The 16,621-nt window shown below is 40.8% G+C and overlaps 1 protein-coding gene across 3 annotated transcripts in view; it reads right to left on the bottom strand.

The window, feature by feature from the left end:
* Positions 1–16,621, bottom strand: part of TBCE (tubulin folding cofactor E) — a 1,152,174-nt gene that overhangs the window by 5,523 nt on the left and 1,130,030 nt on the right. For all 3 annotated transcript variants that reach the window (XM_044075916.1, XM_044075896.1, XM_044075906.1), the window contains exon 16: positions 15,761–15,852. In XM_044075916.1, coding sequence (XP_043931851.1) covers positions 15,783–15,852 — 70 coding nt within the window. In that variant the 3' untranslated portion in view covers positions 15,761–15,782. The remainder of the gene's footprint in view (positions 1–15,760; positions 15,853–16,621) is intronic.

Consider the following 16,621-nt stretch of genomic DNA (forward strand, 5'->3'; position numbering starts at 1 on the left):
TAGAACCACTGGCAAAGAAAATAAGGGACTCAGAAATTCAAGGCTATAACTGGTATGGCAGTCAAGACAAGCTGGCTCTATTTGCAGATATTTTACCCGACAAAACCGGAAAGGGATAGTACAGTGCTGTGGAACATACAGAGACAATTTTAAACCTTTTTGGATACAAAATGAATGAAGCCAAAACAAAAGCAATAGCAGTAATTTATGTACCCACATACAAATTGGTTCAGCGATATCCACACATATGGGGACATGACAAAAATGAAGTATTTAGGACTATGGATTAAAAATGATAAAAATGTGATTGCTAAGGATATTTGGGAAGAAACCATAACAAAAGATTGAGAAAATGGAAGCTCTGTTATATGGATATTGATAGTAAGATACAAGCAGTTAAAATGTTTCTAGTCCCTTTAGTCTTATATACAGGTCAGGCATATTTTATCCACCACAGGAGAAGTTGTGGATAGTAATAAAGTGTTGAAGGATTTTACCTGGGAGGGGAAGATGGCAGGAGTCAAGTGGAATAAGTTTATTCTTCCAACAGAACAGGGTGAATTGGGATTACCCGATTTGAAGGGGTATTTCAGAGCAAGACAGTTAAGACTCCTCTACATAGCACAAGCAGAAAACTATAAGTCAAAATGGAAAGTGATGATGAAGAAAGAGGAGGAAGCCCAAGTAGCAGTGAGAGACTGGGATTTTGGACGCAAACTTTTAAGGAGAACAACAATAATCATACTGAATATTATATTTATAAAGTAGCATAAGGTATTCTAAGAACTAAGTCAATACGGGAATGCAGAAAGGAGATTCTGCCAATAGGGTGACAGCAATTAGGGATACAGTCAATAGGCAAGAGGGGGCGGGTGCATATTGGAGAAAACTGGTAAATGAACCAAGGTATTGGGAGCAAATAACTAGAGAGGCAAAGGTAACAGAATGGGAAGATGCCAAGAATTTATTTGGACTGCAGGTTAGAGATTGCCTTTCATATCAAGGACTGATAGAGTACAGGCAAACAGAAAGAAACGGGGTGGGGGTCCTAAATGAAAGAACAGCACTGGTAGAGTTCTTATTAGACTCTAGAACAGATGTGACAGTTAAAGGAACAGTTAGTACAGCATATAAAATACTGCATGATAACTATAAGAATCAATCAAAAGAGGTTAGGAAAAATTGGGAAAAGAGACTGGATAAGCAATTCACAAAGAAACAATAGGGGGATATATGTATGCCTCCCAAATATGCAAAAAAATCTAGAAGATTTAGGATGTTTGCCTGGAAGTATTTACATAGACATTTTATACCCCAAGCAGGCTCCAAAGAATCTTTCCTCAGGTAGACAGCAAATGTGGGAGATGTGATAGGGAAGAAAGAGGTAACTCGGAACATATTTTCTGGGAGTGTAATGAGTTGACTGACTTTAAGGATTCCCTGCAGACTACTCTGTCAGAAATGCTGGGTGGGGTGAGCAAATTGGAGTGACTAGGAAGTGATTTTTTAAGGTATGATACAGAGTTGGAACTGCCTTGACATAGTAAGGCCTTGCTGATTCTAATTATGATGGCTGCCAAAAAAGCAATAACTAGCAAATGGAAATCAAAGCCTAAACCAACTTTACTAGCAGCAACAAAGATAATAACAGAGATAAAACAACTGGAACTGGGATATTTAGAAATGGGTAGGAGTAAATTTGCACAGGAAAAATGGGAAATGTGGCACCACTACATGCAGAGGAGAAACAATGTTTAAAAAAATGCAGGATCTGAATGAGCTATGTAATGACTGACTGACAATGACTGGATATATTAAAAGTGATGTTTAATATATGCATCTATAGTTGTGTTGGCAAGGTTTGTTAATGTATAATGTTTGCAACTGAGATTGTGCCAATATGATTTCTCTTCCAGGGGCGGCTCGTGGCATCGGACTGCCGGACTGCAGCCCCCTCAGTTGTTTTTGGTCTTGTGTATATGGTTTAATTTAATCATTAAATTAAAGAAAAAAAAAAGAAATCTCTTTTTTTTACTTTAAATTTCGAGTCCGTGACCCGAAAGTACGCGCATAACCGCGGCGGCTGTAAACAGCTTTTTTTTTTTTTTTTTTGTTTTCATTGCAGCCCGGAGGAGCAATTGAGGCATCACTGTGATGCCCAGAAGTCTATGCGGCAGCGCTTCCAAACTGCATAGACTTGGAAGGGGCTCGGACTGCGACGTCCGCAGGCACGTCAGTCATGACGTGCCTGCTGGGCTAAAGCCTAAATGCTGCTGATTGGTTGTCGCTCTCTTCCCAGGCTTTATGAGCTGGGATGAGAGCGAGAATCAGTCAGTTTAGTTTAGGATCCGATTAGGAATCGAGCTTTCTTTTTTTGGCAAAATTAATTGTGATCATCATTGTATTTTTTTTTTCATTTCTATTTGGAGGGATTATCGGGTTATCATTTACTTTGGAGTGAAGAAGACAGAAGAAGAAAGAAAGTACAGGGTGCGTGCTGCAGAATTAAGTAAGTAAATTAAATAGGGACTCTCTTACTTGGTTAAACCAAACACAATATATGTTTCCACAAATTGACCATGTCAAACTTCCATTGCATTTTATGCCACTAAATGTGAGCATTTGTATTTTAAAAATACAGCTCTCCAACAGTATGTGTATTTCAGAAATTGAGTGTGTATTTGTGTACAGTAATATACGCGAGTTTCAAGATCTGATGTGGGTCTTCTTATGTGGTAAACTGTTACTGTTTTAGTGGGCCATCCACGACAAGCTGATAATCTCAATATATGCTGTTGAATATCTAATACAGAAGGCTTTTCTAGATTGCTCACTGCAAAGTGAAAAAACGACTGTGTAATTAAATGTATTTTTCCTTAAACTCGCAGAGGTGTCATTAATGTTGGCTGAATGTAGGCATGAGTATAATACTGTCATGATCTCCATTTACAATCTATTAATGTATGCATCTGTTTTATGCATAATGTAGTCACCAATAACTAAGATGTTTTTGAGGTTGCTAGATCAGTGTCTCTGACTTGATTGAGTTTCTAGATTTTTTGTTGTTATGGACAAGCTCTACTTCATGTTATGATGATTGTGGGTATGTGATTTAATGTGGAAGGTCTGTGTGAAATGTTGTCTGCATGTGGTTTCGGCTTGATTGAGTTTATGACATCTTCAGAGTTTCTGCAGCTATATTCTTCAAAGTGTCTTTGTATATAAGGCTATATATTAAATGTTACTAGGGTCATGTTGGTCCTGAGAGTGTAGCCTCCATTTTCTGAATATACTAACTTAAACCTCTGAAAGATAGTTAAATTATTTTTATTTAATAAGAATTACATTTTCTCTGATAATTAGACAGTCATCTAACAAGTTTTTGAGAATTATACTGTGTAGTATGTTCATGGGTATTTTCAAATATGAATCAACTTTGTCAAAACACTTCTAAATATTTACATTTCATACCATGTTTAAGCAAATTATGTGTGATTTATTTATTTATTTAATGTTATTTATTTATTTATTTTTTGTTTACTGGAGTAAAGCACTGACAAAGAATGATCAATTTCAGGATCAGCCTGGGTTACTAACAAAGCAGTAATAGCAAGCTGAGTACAAATAAAATATGCACTGTTAAACAAAAACATTCAATATAAAACAGGCAAAAGCAGAATACAGAAATACAATATGTAAAGTGAAGTAGGTATAAAAGCAGTATTTTATACAACATGCTATTCTACATACACTGTGCATGAAATATACATATTAACAATGTATTTAATTTATTTAACATTTGTTTACCAGGAAAGTCTGACTTGGAACAAAGTCAATTTTCAGCAGAGGCCCGGGGAGAAATGCTCTAGATGCATGTCTTTGTAACGTGGGAGGAAACCACAGTGCTCAGAGAAAACCCACACGAATGCAGGGAGGATATGCAGACTCTGCACAGAAGGCACTCAAGCCAAGAATCATAAGGCTTAGGGGTTATAACTTAGAAATGTTATGTTTCAAGAAATATGGTCCGAGTATAAAACAATTGGTGGGTAAAGTGAAGAGTAAAACAAGTAAGAAAGAGTTTGAAGAGGGAAGGTATGGTGAAGGTAAAAGGTAATGGCCAGTAAGTTGGAAGAGTGTGCAGTGTAATGTGGGTTTAAAATGGAGGAACATGAATATGAATGACTGGAGGGAAGTCAAACAGAAGAGAATAAGGGGAAGGACTGAGTTATACAGGCTAGCCAGAGAATTTTAGTGGGTAGCCAGTAAAAAACAATAAGGAAGAATGAACATCTAAATGATATGGTCAGTGATTTGTCATTTGCATGTAAGATGTTCAGAGAGGTAATGTTTCAACTGTGTTTCGATTTATTTGTAGTTTGTGTAATTTGTGTTACACTTTCTACATTTATAGCTACTTTGTAGCATGATACCAGGTCCTTCTATTAACTGAACACTTCAAAAGTACACTGGCAAAGGGGTTAAAGCTCTAAGTATTGGAATTTGCAACTAGTGCTTGTGAATATATGAATGGAAGGGTACATAAAGTTTACTAAGTTTCAGTGGCGGGCTTGTTCAACACAGAATTTCACAATGTCTAGGCAGGGACATTTTTTTAAAGAAATGTAAGATTTTTCATGACAAAACATACAACCACTGTGAATGACTGGGCTTTACTTTTTTGCCAAAATAATTGCTCAGTCCTGTAGAGATTTCAGTTGTTTCCTATGATACTAAGGTGTTTCAGATACAAAATAATGGTTTTGTGTCACCATTACTGAAAACTTCATAAATGTTTTTTGCCCTGTCATTTTGGGACGTTGCCAATTTTTATGTATTTTTTTCCCACCAAACACAACTGCCCAAATAGGGACTGTCCTGTATAAGGAGGGCCAGGTGATAACCCTAGTGTATCATAATAATGAAGTGATTACATGTAAGAATAAAGAGAGGAGTGAGATGGGATTTGGCACACATTACAGGTGCCACTGGGCTTAAGACTGCAACAACATCAGGGTGTGCGAAGTGGAAAAATAAGTTTTCTTCAAACAGGCACTTCTGCCAGTCTTTCATTTATGGAACTCATATATTTACTTTCTGTCTTTCTGTGGTCATCCAAGGAGTTAATTTGGATATGCTGTGCACAACTCTCCCTCTCACTGACATTTCTGCCCTTGTTATACAGCCTCTCATCATTTTCTGAGGCTCAAAGAATCTTACTGTTAATCTGTTTACTAAACATGAAGCTTGCTGCCATTTTTCATGTATTGTTAAACTCACAGCTGAACAGCAACTTTCATTAAGTAATTGCTATGCTAAGATGACCTGAGCTTCAGTGGCTTCTCAGAATTGTGATATTTTTTTTTTCTAAGAAATTTAAAAAAGTTTAATGGTATTGCACAGATATTGCTATGAATATTGCAATTAATACTTTTGAAAATCTCTGCAGGAAACTACTCAATCATTTTATACTACTGCAAATTAAGTTAACTTTGAAACACCATAAACCTATATTTCATTTTATAGTCATTTAGCATGTAGTTAAATGCTGTCTTCCAAAAGAAAAAATGATTCCCCCATCAGCAGAATGCAGTCATCCACACATTACTGTTGTCATGTTGTTTTATTGTTGTTTTAATGCCAGATATCTTGTACACTTAAACATTCTTCAGAAAGTATCCTGAGGTGTCAATTTTCATGTGTTCTTATTTTCTTTGGCCTGCTAGAAATTGCATTTATATGGTAATGTGCCCTCAGAAACCATTCAAGTATGAGTAACAATAATTTCTACATCTTACTTTTGAGTAAGAACAGCAAGATAAAAGTTAATTTGTTGTAGCCTGAGAATGCAAGGGAAGGGATTCTTGGTCAGCATTCAATGCTGATGGGAGTTTTATTAACCTATATTTGGCCATTTGGAGTTCATTTTGTAAAATGCATTTATTTAAAGTCTTTTTACAAAATGATTTGTTCTATCACAAGCCCCAGAAGACAGAGATCATATGCGTAACTGCAGTACTACTGCACAGCATATCATATGCTAATAAAGTATTTGGGAAACTTATGCTTTGTCATGTTGTGCTTTACTGAATATTGACATTTTGACGCAGAAAGATTGAATGTTTCCTGCTCTTGAAGTTTCAATACATTGTCATTACCAAGGTCACAGACTGTATCCTTCTTTAGGGTCTGATTTTTTTTTCAACTGTCTACATTTTCTCTGAGTTTGCATGACCTAAAAGATAGTTTATATTAAGTTTAAGGCATAGAGACATGCCCTCGCCTTAGTCCCAAAGTACATGGGCCAGTGTTTTTGTTTGTTGTGACTTTTAGGTAAGTGTTCAAACCAATGTGTGTATGTAACAATGTGTGCTGTGTAGACTATTCAGCATGTGCCATACTGACTGAGCATTTATTTCATGTAAATAAGTATGTGAAGCATTGATCCCATTGCACCATAGCCACCCCTTCTTGTTGGCCACACCCCGTCTTGTTGGCCACACCCCATCTTGTTGGCCACACCCATCCAGCTGTCTCCTGCAGCCCCCCTTTGATTTGAAGTCACCAGCTGCCACTGTTCTCTTCATTTATATAAATGTAAGATTGTCTGTGTTACACATAATAATTTAATAAAGATGTTTCTTGTAAAAATAAATAAATAAAATCAAAAATACTTTGGCATCTTCTTCTACTGAAGAAGAACAAGCTTATGATTCATTCCACTGTTTAGACTATTCTTCTCAATTGAAGTCTCCTGGACAAATCTCTTTGGATGAAGAGGACGCTCTGTCTCTGAATTCTCCTATTCAGGAAGTTTCCTTTGGAGAGACTATCCTGTATATGAAACATTTTAAATGGCAATCCATTCAGATCGCAGATGTACAGAAAAGGTACTACAGCCTCTTGGAAAGTACAGTTGTGTACACTTACCATAACTGTAGATGTTTGAGTGTATTCACTGTTGCAGTCATTACATTTGGGTTATCTGCTTGCAGTAGCCCTCAGTTGGCCTGATTATCAAAGTCTTGGGTCCTGCGTCAGTTGCTGTCTCATCTTCCATGACATCAGGTTGTCAGGGGTATAAAGCATGCAGCTGATGCCATTACATCAGTTTTTCTTGCCCCAGATGTCAGGTGCCCCCCATAATGGGAAGCAATTAAATATATATATATATATATATGTACAAGGTTATACCTTACACCAAAAAGCTTTTTAAGTATAGTAAAGGAAAATAGAGGTATAGCCAAAAGAAGTCAGGGGGCTGGAGGGAGGGTAACCAGGACTACCACAGTGAATACACTCGAACATCTACATTTATGGTAAATGTACACAGCTGTACTATGTTCTTTGTGTTTCACTGTTGCAGTCATTACATTTGGGTACATTCCCAAAGCTAAGGATGGGAGGAGGAATTTAGGTAGCATTAGGACCAGCTATAAGGCCCTGCAAGACTGCAGTGGCAAAGCCAGCTCTGGTTTTAGAGAAAACTGGCAAATGGTAATGCTTGGTGAAAGTATGCACAGAACTCCAGGTAGCAGCTTCTAGGATGTCTTTGGTAGGAACACTTCTGAGAAAGGCTGTAGAGGTAGATGCAGCCCTGGTTGAATGGGGCCTAATCCCCTGTGGGATAGGTTTTCCATGGTGCTTATAGCAAAAATTAATGCAATGGCCTATCCATTCAGAAATGGTTTCCTTTGAAATAGCCTTCCCCTCTGCCCCTGCAACAAATGTCACCAGCAGTTGTTCAGATTTCCTTTGAGGTTTAATCCTGTCCAAGTAAAATCTAAGTTGTCTGTGCACATCTAAGAAGTGTAGTATCCATTCCCCTTTGTTCTGTGGATTAGAAAAGAAGGTTGGCAAATGAATGGACTGATTAAGAGCCACACTGAATACTACCTTGGGCATGAAAGAGGGATTTATCCTGAGGGACAACCTATCCGCATGAAAAATGATGAAAGGCTCCGCTGCCATAAGGGCCTACAATTCAGATACCCTTCTTGCTGATAAGCTTGCAAAAAGGAAAGCTGTTTTCCAAGAAAGGAATTTTAATTCTGCAGTTGCAACTGGCTCAAAAGGAGGAAGAGTGAGTTTTTCCAATACAAAGTTAAGGTCCCAGGCTGCAGTGGGGGCTCTCCTGGGTGGTCTTAAGTTTCTGGCCCCTCTGAGGAACTGCTTGAGCAGTGGGTTAGAAAAGAGGGGTGGTTCTGTGTAGTAATGAGCTGAAATGGCTGAGGCGTGAATTTTGATGGAAGAAAAGGAAAGGCCCTTGTGAAGCATCTCAGTTATGTATTGAAGAATCTGAGGTAAATTGGGCACTGCTGTGGCCATCCCTTGAGTTTGGTTCCAGGCACAGAATCTTTTCCATTTTACAGCATACAATCTGCTAGTACTAGGCCTCCTTGCCTCCAAAATGACATCCAACATTTGTTTACTGAGGGATGGTAACAGAGAAATTAAGGTAATTAGCCAGGCTGCCAGGTTCAGGGTTTGAAGCTGGGGGTGCAGAATCTGGCTCTCCTGCGGAGACAGCAGGGTAGGGGTCTGACATAGGTGCCATGGGGCCAATTGTGACACACTGCACAAGAGGGGGTACCAGTGTTGGCGTACCCAGTCTGGTGCAATCAGTATCATCCTTGGTTTGCCCCGTTTGATCTTTAGTAGTACTTTGGAGAAGAGAGGCAGAGGAGGAAAGGCATAGATTGATAGATTTTTCCATTTGAAGGACAGAGCATCCACTTTCCAAGCTTGTTTGTGGGGAGCCCTTGTGCAGAATTTGTCCAATTGGTAGTTCTGGGGGGAGGCAAACAGGTCTATATCTGGGATCCCTCATTTGTTGATCAACATGTTGAAAATCTTTGGTTCCAGTTTCCACTCATGTGGGTCCATGAAATTTCTGCTTAGTTCGCCTGCCAGTGTATTTAGATTTCCTGGCAGGAATTGAGCCATTAGATGCACTTGGTAGCTCAAGGCTGTGTTCCACAGAGCCATGGCTAGTCTGCAAAGGGGGTAAGAATGGGTACCCCCCTGCTTGTTTATGTACAACATATACCACATAACAGTGGTGTTGTCCATCTTTACCATTAATTGTCCTGGAAAAATGTGGTCCTTGAAGGTTGTCAGAGCATTCTGTACAGCTATCATTTCTTTTTGATTGATATGCAGGTGCATTTGACTTGGGTTCCATTTGCCCTGAATGCACTTCCCTGCCAGGTGAACCCCCCATGCATAGTCTGATGCATCTGTTGTTAGGGTTTGGGCTGCAGGGGGGAGAGTAAATGGTAGTCCCTTGTTTTGGTGGCAGGCCTCTGCCCACCAAAGGAATTCTAACCGTAGGCAAGATATGATAGGAATCATTGCTTCTAGATCCTGAGGATGTTGACACCATAGGCTTTTTAGATACCACTGTAGTTTCCTCATATGCAGTCTTGCATATGGAATTAGTAGAATGCACGAGGCCATGAACCCCAAGCCTTGCAGTATTTGCCTTGCAGATAGCAGGGTTTTTGTGGCCACAAGTTTGAAGAAAGTTGTCAAATGAATTTGTTTCTCTGGCGTGAGGAAAGCCATCAGGGAAGGTGTGTTCAAGATTGCTCCCAGGAATGTAATTTGTTGACAGAGTACCAGATGTGATTTATTTTCGTTTATGGTGTACCGTAGACAAGTTAACACCTTTTGTACAAATGCTAGATGATTCAGAAGTATGTCCTGGCTTTCTGCCTGAACTAGACAATTGTCCAGGTATGGGTATATTTGAATATTTCTTTGCCTGCAAAATGCAATGACTGGAGCAAGGCACTTTTTGAATACCCTGGGTGCAGTAGATAAGCCAAAGGGAAGTGCAGAGAACTGATACTGCATGCAGCCTGCTTTGAAGCGTAGGTATTTTCTGCAAGATTCCCACATTGGGATGTGCAGGTAGGCTTCCTTTAAATCCAGTGTTGCCAACCAGGCATCTTTGTCTATTATGGGAAGCAACTAGTGAAGCGTTAGCATCTTGAATTGTGGAATCACGAGAAAGGTGTTTAGGACAGACAGGTCCAGGATAGGACACCATGAGTTGTCTTTTCTGAGTACCAGGAAAAGTCTCGAGTAGAAACCTTGTCCCTTTTCCTCTTCTGGTACAGTCTGAATAGCCTTTAATCTTAAGGGAGAGTACTTGCTTTTGAGCCTCTGCCCACTGATTTGGGGGTAGATCTGGCCAACTGTTTGGGGTTGGTAATGTGTGGAAGTGAAATCTGTATCCTTGGGAAACTATGTTTAAAACCCATTTGTCCTGGGTAATGAGTTCCCAGTTTTTTGCTTGCAGAGCAATCTTTCCCCCTTAAGGAGCAGTCAGTTGAGAAATGCTTGGAAGTTTTAAAGTTAAGTCATTGAGACAGCTTACCATAGGGGGGAGTCTTACTATTCCCTGATTTGGAAGTGGAAGCCCCCCACTGCTTAGTCATGTGCGTATCCTGGGAGTGAAGCCTGGGTGTTCTGCTGGTTCTGGGTTTTAAGTGAGAGGGCCTGGAAGAGGCAGGAAAGGACCAATTTATTGAGGGCCAATGCCTACCAAATCTAAGAGGCTGCACTTGTAAGAAATCTTTAACAGTTTGCATAGATTTAGCTTTTTCCTCCATCTTTTTAAGAACTTCTTCTTCTTTGTCACCAAAGAGTCAGTCCTGATTTAAGAGAGCATCCAGCAATTTAGTTTTAACATGATCCGGCAAAGATTGCTCCTTAAGCCAGGCATGCCTTCTAAGTACAGACCCGGTGACAGCAGCCCTGCAAGATGCTTCCAGTGAATCAAAACCACATTGCAAAGTAAGTTTTCCAACCTGTTCAGCAGAATGCATTAAATCCTGTAAATCCTTATTTTCAGCACAATCAAGAATCAACATAATTTTCTGTTTAAGCAATCCAATAATATGCTGCTGATACTTTAATATATGAAACTGGCAATTTAAGGCTCTGACGGCCAAGGTTGCAGAGGTGTATACCTTCTTACCCCATCTATCCAGCGCCCTGGAATCTCTATCAGAGGGGGTAGGATTTTTGGCATTAATAGCCTTAATGCCCCTGCATCCCTATGAAATGGTCTCAGGATCCGCAGTAGGATTTTTAAAGAGGAACTTGTGAGAGTCAGGAACCCTGTAATTTCTATCTCATTTTCTGGGAGCAGGAGGTAGAGAGTCAGGAGCCAAATTAGATTCGGAAAAAGCATCGTCAACAATGTCCAGCACAGGAGGGATAGCTAAAGGCCTGTGCTGGGGCAGGAGTAAGAAATTTCTAAGCCAGCCTCTTTTTAGAATCAGAGTAATCCTGGCTTTTCCAATGAAAATGCTCCCTAAGAGTATGCAAGGTTTCACCAAAAGAAAAATCCTCTGGAGGAGAAGCAGAGGGAATAGAGTCCTCTGCATCAGAATCCTCAGAGGTAGATAAGGGTAAATCCTGGTCATCAGAGGAGACAGAAATTTCAGAATCCTGGTCAGAAGTATCATAAGCAAATTCAGTCCTAGGTCTCTTAGAGGAGGAAGGTTGGCTTCCCCTGATTAAAGTAATAAGGTCTTCAGCCATTGTTATCATTTGTTTTTTAGACATGGAGGCCTGACCATGAGGTCTGGGCGTCAGTTTCCTAGGCATGGTTCGTGTTTTAGGCCTAGAAGAAGAAGATGGCGTTGGTTTAATATGCAAGTCAGTAGGCCTGAATACACCATCAGAAGCCGGTGCCTGCACAGCGGCTCCGGACTCATCCAAGGTAGAGACATCCGCAGGTTCCATACTTGAAACATCTTGCGGCATACCGGACTCAGAATGGGTCTCAGTAGAGGCCTGTAAATCTGAAGTAGTGGGTATCAGGGGCTGGGAAAGCGCCTCACTGAGTAATGGCGAACTGGCAACTAGCTTAGGAGAAGCGTCGGCGGCAGCTTTGGATCTAGATGGCCTGTCTCTGTCTTTATCTTTGCGTTTTTTTGGAATGTCGGTAGTCGGGTGGCTTACCAAAGACATATCTGGATAATTGAACCAAGTATCAAAATATTTAGAAGTGAAAATGTACCGACGACGAATAGTTCGTGGTTTAAATAAGGCACAAAACCGACAGTGAGGTACGTCGTGGTCAGGGCCTAGGCAAGGAATACAGTATGAATGAAAATCTTTATGAGGTATTTGCTTTCCACAAGAAATACAATTATTGACTTTTACTGACATCGGTTTAGAGCAAGAAAATATTTCCCCAATGGGTAACTTAACTTTAGTTGAAGACCTCCGTTTTGAAACTCGAAAACGAAAAATTCAGGAGTTGGCCGACCGGCACTTGTGAACTGCTTCTGCTTCGGGCAAGAAAGACTGATGTAATGGTGTCGGCTGCATGCTTTATACCCCTGACGACTTGACATCACGGAAGATGAGACAGGAACCGATGCAGGACCCAAGACTTTGATAATCAGGCTAAGTGCTACTGCAAGCAGATAACCCAAATGTAATGACTGCAACAGTGAAACACGAAGAACATATAGGTACACCTGTCCCTTCCACAGTCCCTCCTGTTTTTGAGACTTTCTAGGATACTTTCCAGTCCACCTCTTCTGTTCTTACTCTCAACCACCAGCTCCTAAAAGATCGGACAGGTTTCACAAGGTGTCTGACAAGGTAAACAACTTGTACAAGAATCCTGTGACAGACTACTTTGTAGTGTCTCTTGCTTCAGAGCAGCTCTCTAAGCTCTTACCCAGTTCTAATGCCCAACCTTCAGACAAGGACAGTAGGGCTATGGATAGGTGGGGAAAGAAGGTTTACACCTCTTCTACACTTGCTCTAAGGGCAATTAACAACTAGACACAAATGACTAAATATCTGATTTCTGTATTCAGTCCTTGAACAAAGTTATGTTGGGCCCTCCAACTGAAGAACCAAAGCAACAAATGCAGAATGTGCTTTTCTAGGCCACTGAAATAGCCAGGCTCAGTATTAAGTGCAGTTACAATAATGTGGATGCTTCTTCTAGGGCAGCAGTCCCTGGAGCTGTTATTCACATGCTTGGCTTCATAGCTGACCTATACTTGAGGATTTCAAGTCAAGACTCTTAAGAACCCCCTTTGACAAAGACCTATTATTTGGTCCTCATATGGCCAGTCTATTCAAAACTCTCCAAGACCAAAGTAAGACTATGAAAGACTGCAGAGAGATTCTACTCTCTTCAGTTCCTAGATCCCATAGTAACTACCCATCTAAATCTACACTCTTCCTCAGAAGGGACCCCAGGGCAACTCAAAAACTGGGACCCCCCCCTCCAGAAAAGATACTCTGACAAACCTCATATGGAACCTATTTCTGGGAGGCTTTTATTTGGAAATAAAAATCTGTGACTAACTTCACAGCATCCCATCCCATGCCCTCAGCATCACAACTACTCTTTTGACAAGTCTATCACTCTACCTGGCCTGTTGGGAAACTATTACCACAGGAAAATGGGTCCTCTGCCCATCATCAAAGATGGTCATGCCATGGCTTGGGAAAAGATTCCTCCTCTAAAAGGCATGCTGTATCCTCCTAAAACCAGTTATCTCTACTTGCCCCATTATTCAGGGCCTCCTGAATCACGGCATTGTTGAACAGGTCATAAAAGACATCACAGGAAAAGGATTCTACTCCAGACTCTTCCAACTGCAAAGAAAAGGAGGACATTGGAAATCCATCCTAGACCTTTCTCTTTTAAACACTTTCTTAAAAGTATCAACTTTCAAAATGTTCTCTCCCCACTTTCTTTCCTTTCATGCTTCATAAATTCTTCCCCAGGCCTTTCTAGTGTTCCTAGATTTGAAGATTGCCTATTTGCCCACACCTATTCATCCTTCTTGCAAGAAATGCTTCAGTATTTTTCTCTGGCTTCTTGCTATTTTTAATTTAATGTCTGCCTTTTGGTCTCTCCACAGCACCAAGGCTGTTCACAAAATGTTTAGCTCCACTGGTGGCATTCTGTCGCACCCAAAGAATTCAAATTTTTCACTACTGGAATGACCTGTTGCTCCAAACTCTCTCTCTAGGGATCCTTCAGCATCTAGATTTCACTCTCCAGCTTCTGTCAGTTCTGGGTTTCACAGTCAACTACGAAAAATCCCAATTGGTTTCCTGGATTGCAGACTGGACACAAATAAAATGCATGCCTTCCTCCATCAGGAGGAAGTTCACAGCCTATCCAACTTCTTCCTAGATCTCTCCTCTGCAACACATTGCACAGCAAGGGATATTCTAAGAACTCCCAATTTCATGACAGCCGCCATTCCTATGGTTTATCTGGCCAGACTTCACATTAGAAGAATCTAATGGTGCCTGAAATCTGTGTTGTCCCAACACTCTGACCCCTTGGAGGAAGGAATACCACCGCCACCTCCTCCTCTTAAAAAAATTCACACAGATGCCTCAGATAAGGTGTGTGGGGCACAGACAGGATCACATAGGATGCAGGGCATTCATCAACCTCAGTTCCTGAAGGAACATATCAATCTGAAGGAAATGAGGGCTCTTTTGCAAGCACTGCAGACCCCTCTCATCTATGGAAACCAGGACCACTCCTAGTATACATGCACAACACCACAATCATGTCATACATACACAAACAGGAAGGCACTGGGTGTTACCAACTGTGCAGGGTAGCACAGGAGGCATATAACTTGGCCATCAAGTTGGACATCATCCTCAAAGCCACATACTTTCCCTCACAGGACAATGTGATGGCAGACTCCATAAACTGGTCCTTGGAGGACCCCCACAAATGTATCCAATCTGCCTACAGCATGTCTTTGGGATGTGGGAGGAAACCAGAGCACCCAGAGAAAACCCACATGACCACAGGGAGGACATGCAGACTCCACATAGAAAGCACCCCAGCCAAGAATCAAACCGGAGAACCTCTTGCTGTGAGGCAACAACACTAACAACTGCACCACCTCAGCCACCCTGTCCTGCAATACCTTTGTGAATTACTTTATTCAGGCGTGTCTTACTCTTCCATAAAAGCTCACCTGTTGGCCATCAGTTCTTGCATGCCCTTTACCCTCTGCTTATGGCTACAGTGCAAGTCAAGATTTTCTTCAGGAAAGTTCTGCATCTTAACACACCAAGGAAACCCATCTCTCTCTGTTGGGATCTAAATTTTGTGCTGGAAAAGCTTACTTTGCCTCCGTTTGAATGACCATCTTCTGCCTCTTTAAAATTCTGCACTTGGAAAACTATTCTACTTTTGTCTCTCACCTCTGCTAGGAGAGTTTCTGAATTACAAGCTCTCATGGCCATTCTACCTGTTGATATTTTCCACAAAGACAGAGTGACTCTCATGGCTAATACTTATTTTATGGCTAAAGTAGTGAATGAGCTCTCCCTCATTTAGGCTATTCACCTTCACACTTTCTTTCCCAATCACCAAATTGGGGGGGGGGGGATCTTACATTCTCTGGACATTCACGGACAACTGAGATTTTATCTGGACAAAATTAAATCCTTCATGAAGCCTGACCAGCTGCTTGTACTCTTTATGAGCCCTAGGTTGGACCAAAGTGGATCTACGTCAATTGTTTGACTTCATTCATTTCAGTACCCCATTTTCCTTCTTCTAGCACTCAAATCTCATCACTTCCTCTGAATCTTGCCCTCCACCTTAACTACTATTCCACATATTCTACTTGCACAGCCGTTCATCTGCATTACCATGAATCTCATCAGTTTGCTGTTTAACCAGCATCACAGTGAATTACTGAATTGAAAAGAATTACTTTTCTTTTACCTTCACACTTGTGTATGACAGCCTAAAGTCCATATGAGAGGTTTTTAGAAGACGGCTTATCAGACTTTTGACTTTCAGGATGGTCATAGACTCTGGAGAAAAAAAAAAAAAAGAGATAAAACAGTATAGTATTACATCAATAGTCAAATTGCACAAATGAAACATTTTCATAATGTGTAACCATAGAAACGATTTATTGTTGCTTTGCTGTTGGTCCTGCTGTCTGATGACCACTAGTGCCCCTTTGTCCCATTTGTTACTGGGATAAGAACATCCAAGAAGACCCATCACCAATGCAACCATTATTTTATTTTTCTATTTTTAAGCCCTAACACTCACTCACTTATCCTCATTCACTTTCAAGGGGTTAACGTGTAATGGATAACTGCAATGCATACATCTCAGGATGACCTAATCTCTTGGCTCAGATCACCTGTTGACATGCAACCGCCTGTGATACTTAGTAAGGGTTCTACCGTGGAGTGAGTGAGTGTGCGCGTGTGTGTGTGTTTATGAGCACATGCCCCTTCCCCAAAGACAGTTGAGAAGGCTTAAGCATGGTCATTCCTCTCCTTCCCCCAACGCAACTCAAAGAGGAGCCCAAGCTGCTAGTCAAACTCAGATCACCCGGGGTTTTGTCAGCCTTTTATCCCTCTATGCCAGGAGAGATGGCAACCATACAATAGATTTTTAAAGCATGATCAGCAGTCAGCTGCCCATATCTCACAAGGAGCCAATATTTAGGATGGGTATTATTCATTTTCGGATTACCAGTTTAATCCAGTTCAGACTTGCAGGAGGTAAGGGTACTCCAGGCACTAAGTGGGTGCAAGGCAAAGAAAGTAGTCTTGGATGGAGCAC

The sequence above is a fragment of the Protopterus annectens genome, chromosome 1.part1 (assembly GCF_019279795.1).
Source record: "Protopterus annectens isolate FY-2018-M chromosome 1.part1, PAN1.0, whole genome shotgun sequence".
NCBI lineage: Eukaryota > Metazoa > Chordata > Ceratodontiformes > Protopteridae > Protopterus > Protopterus annectens.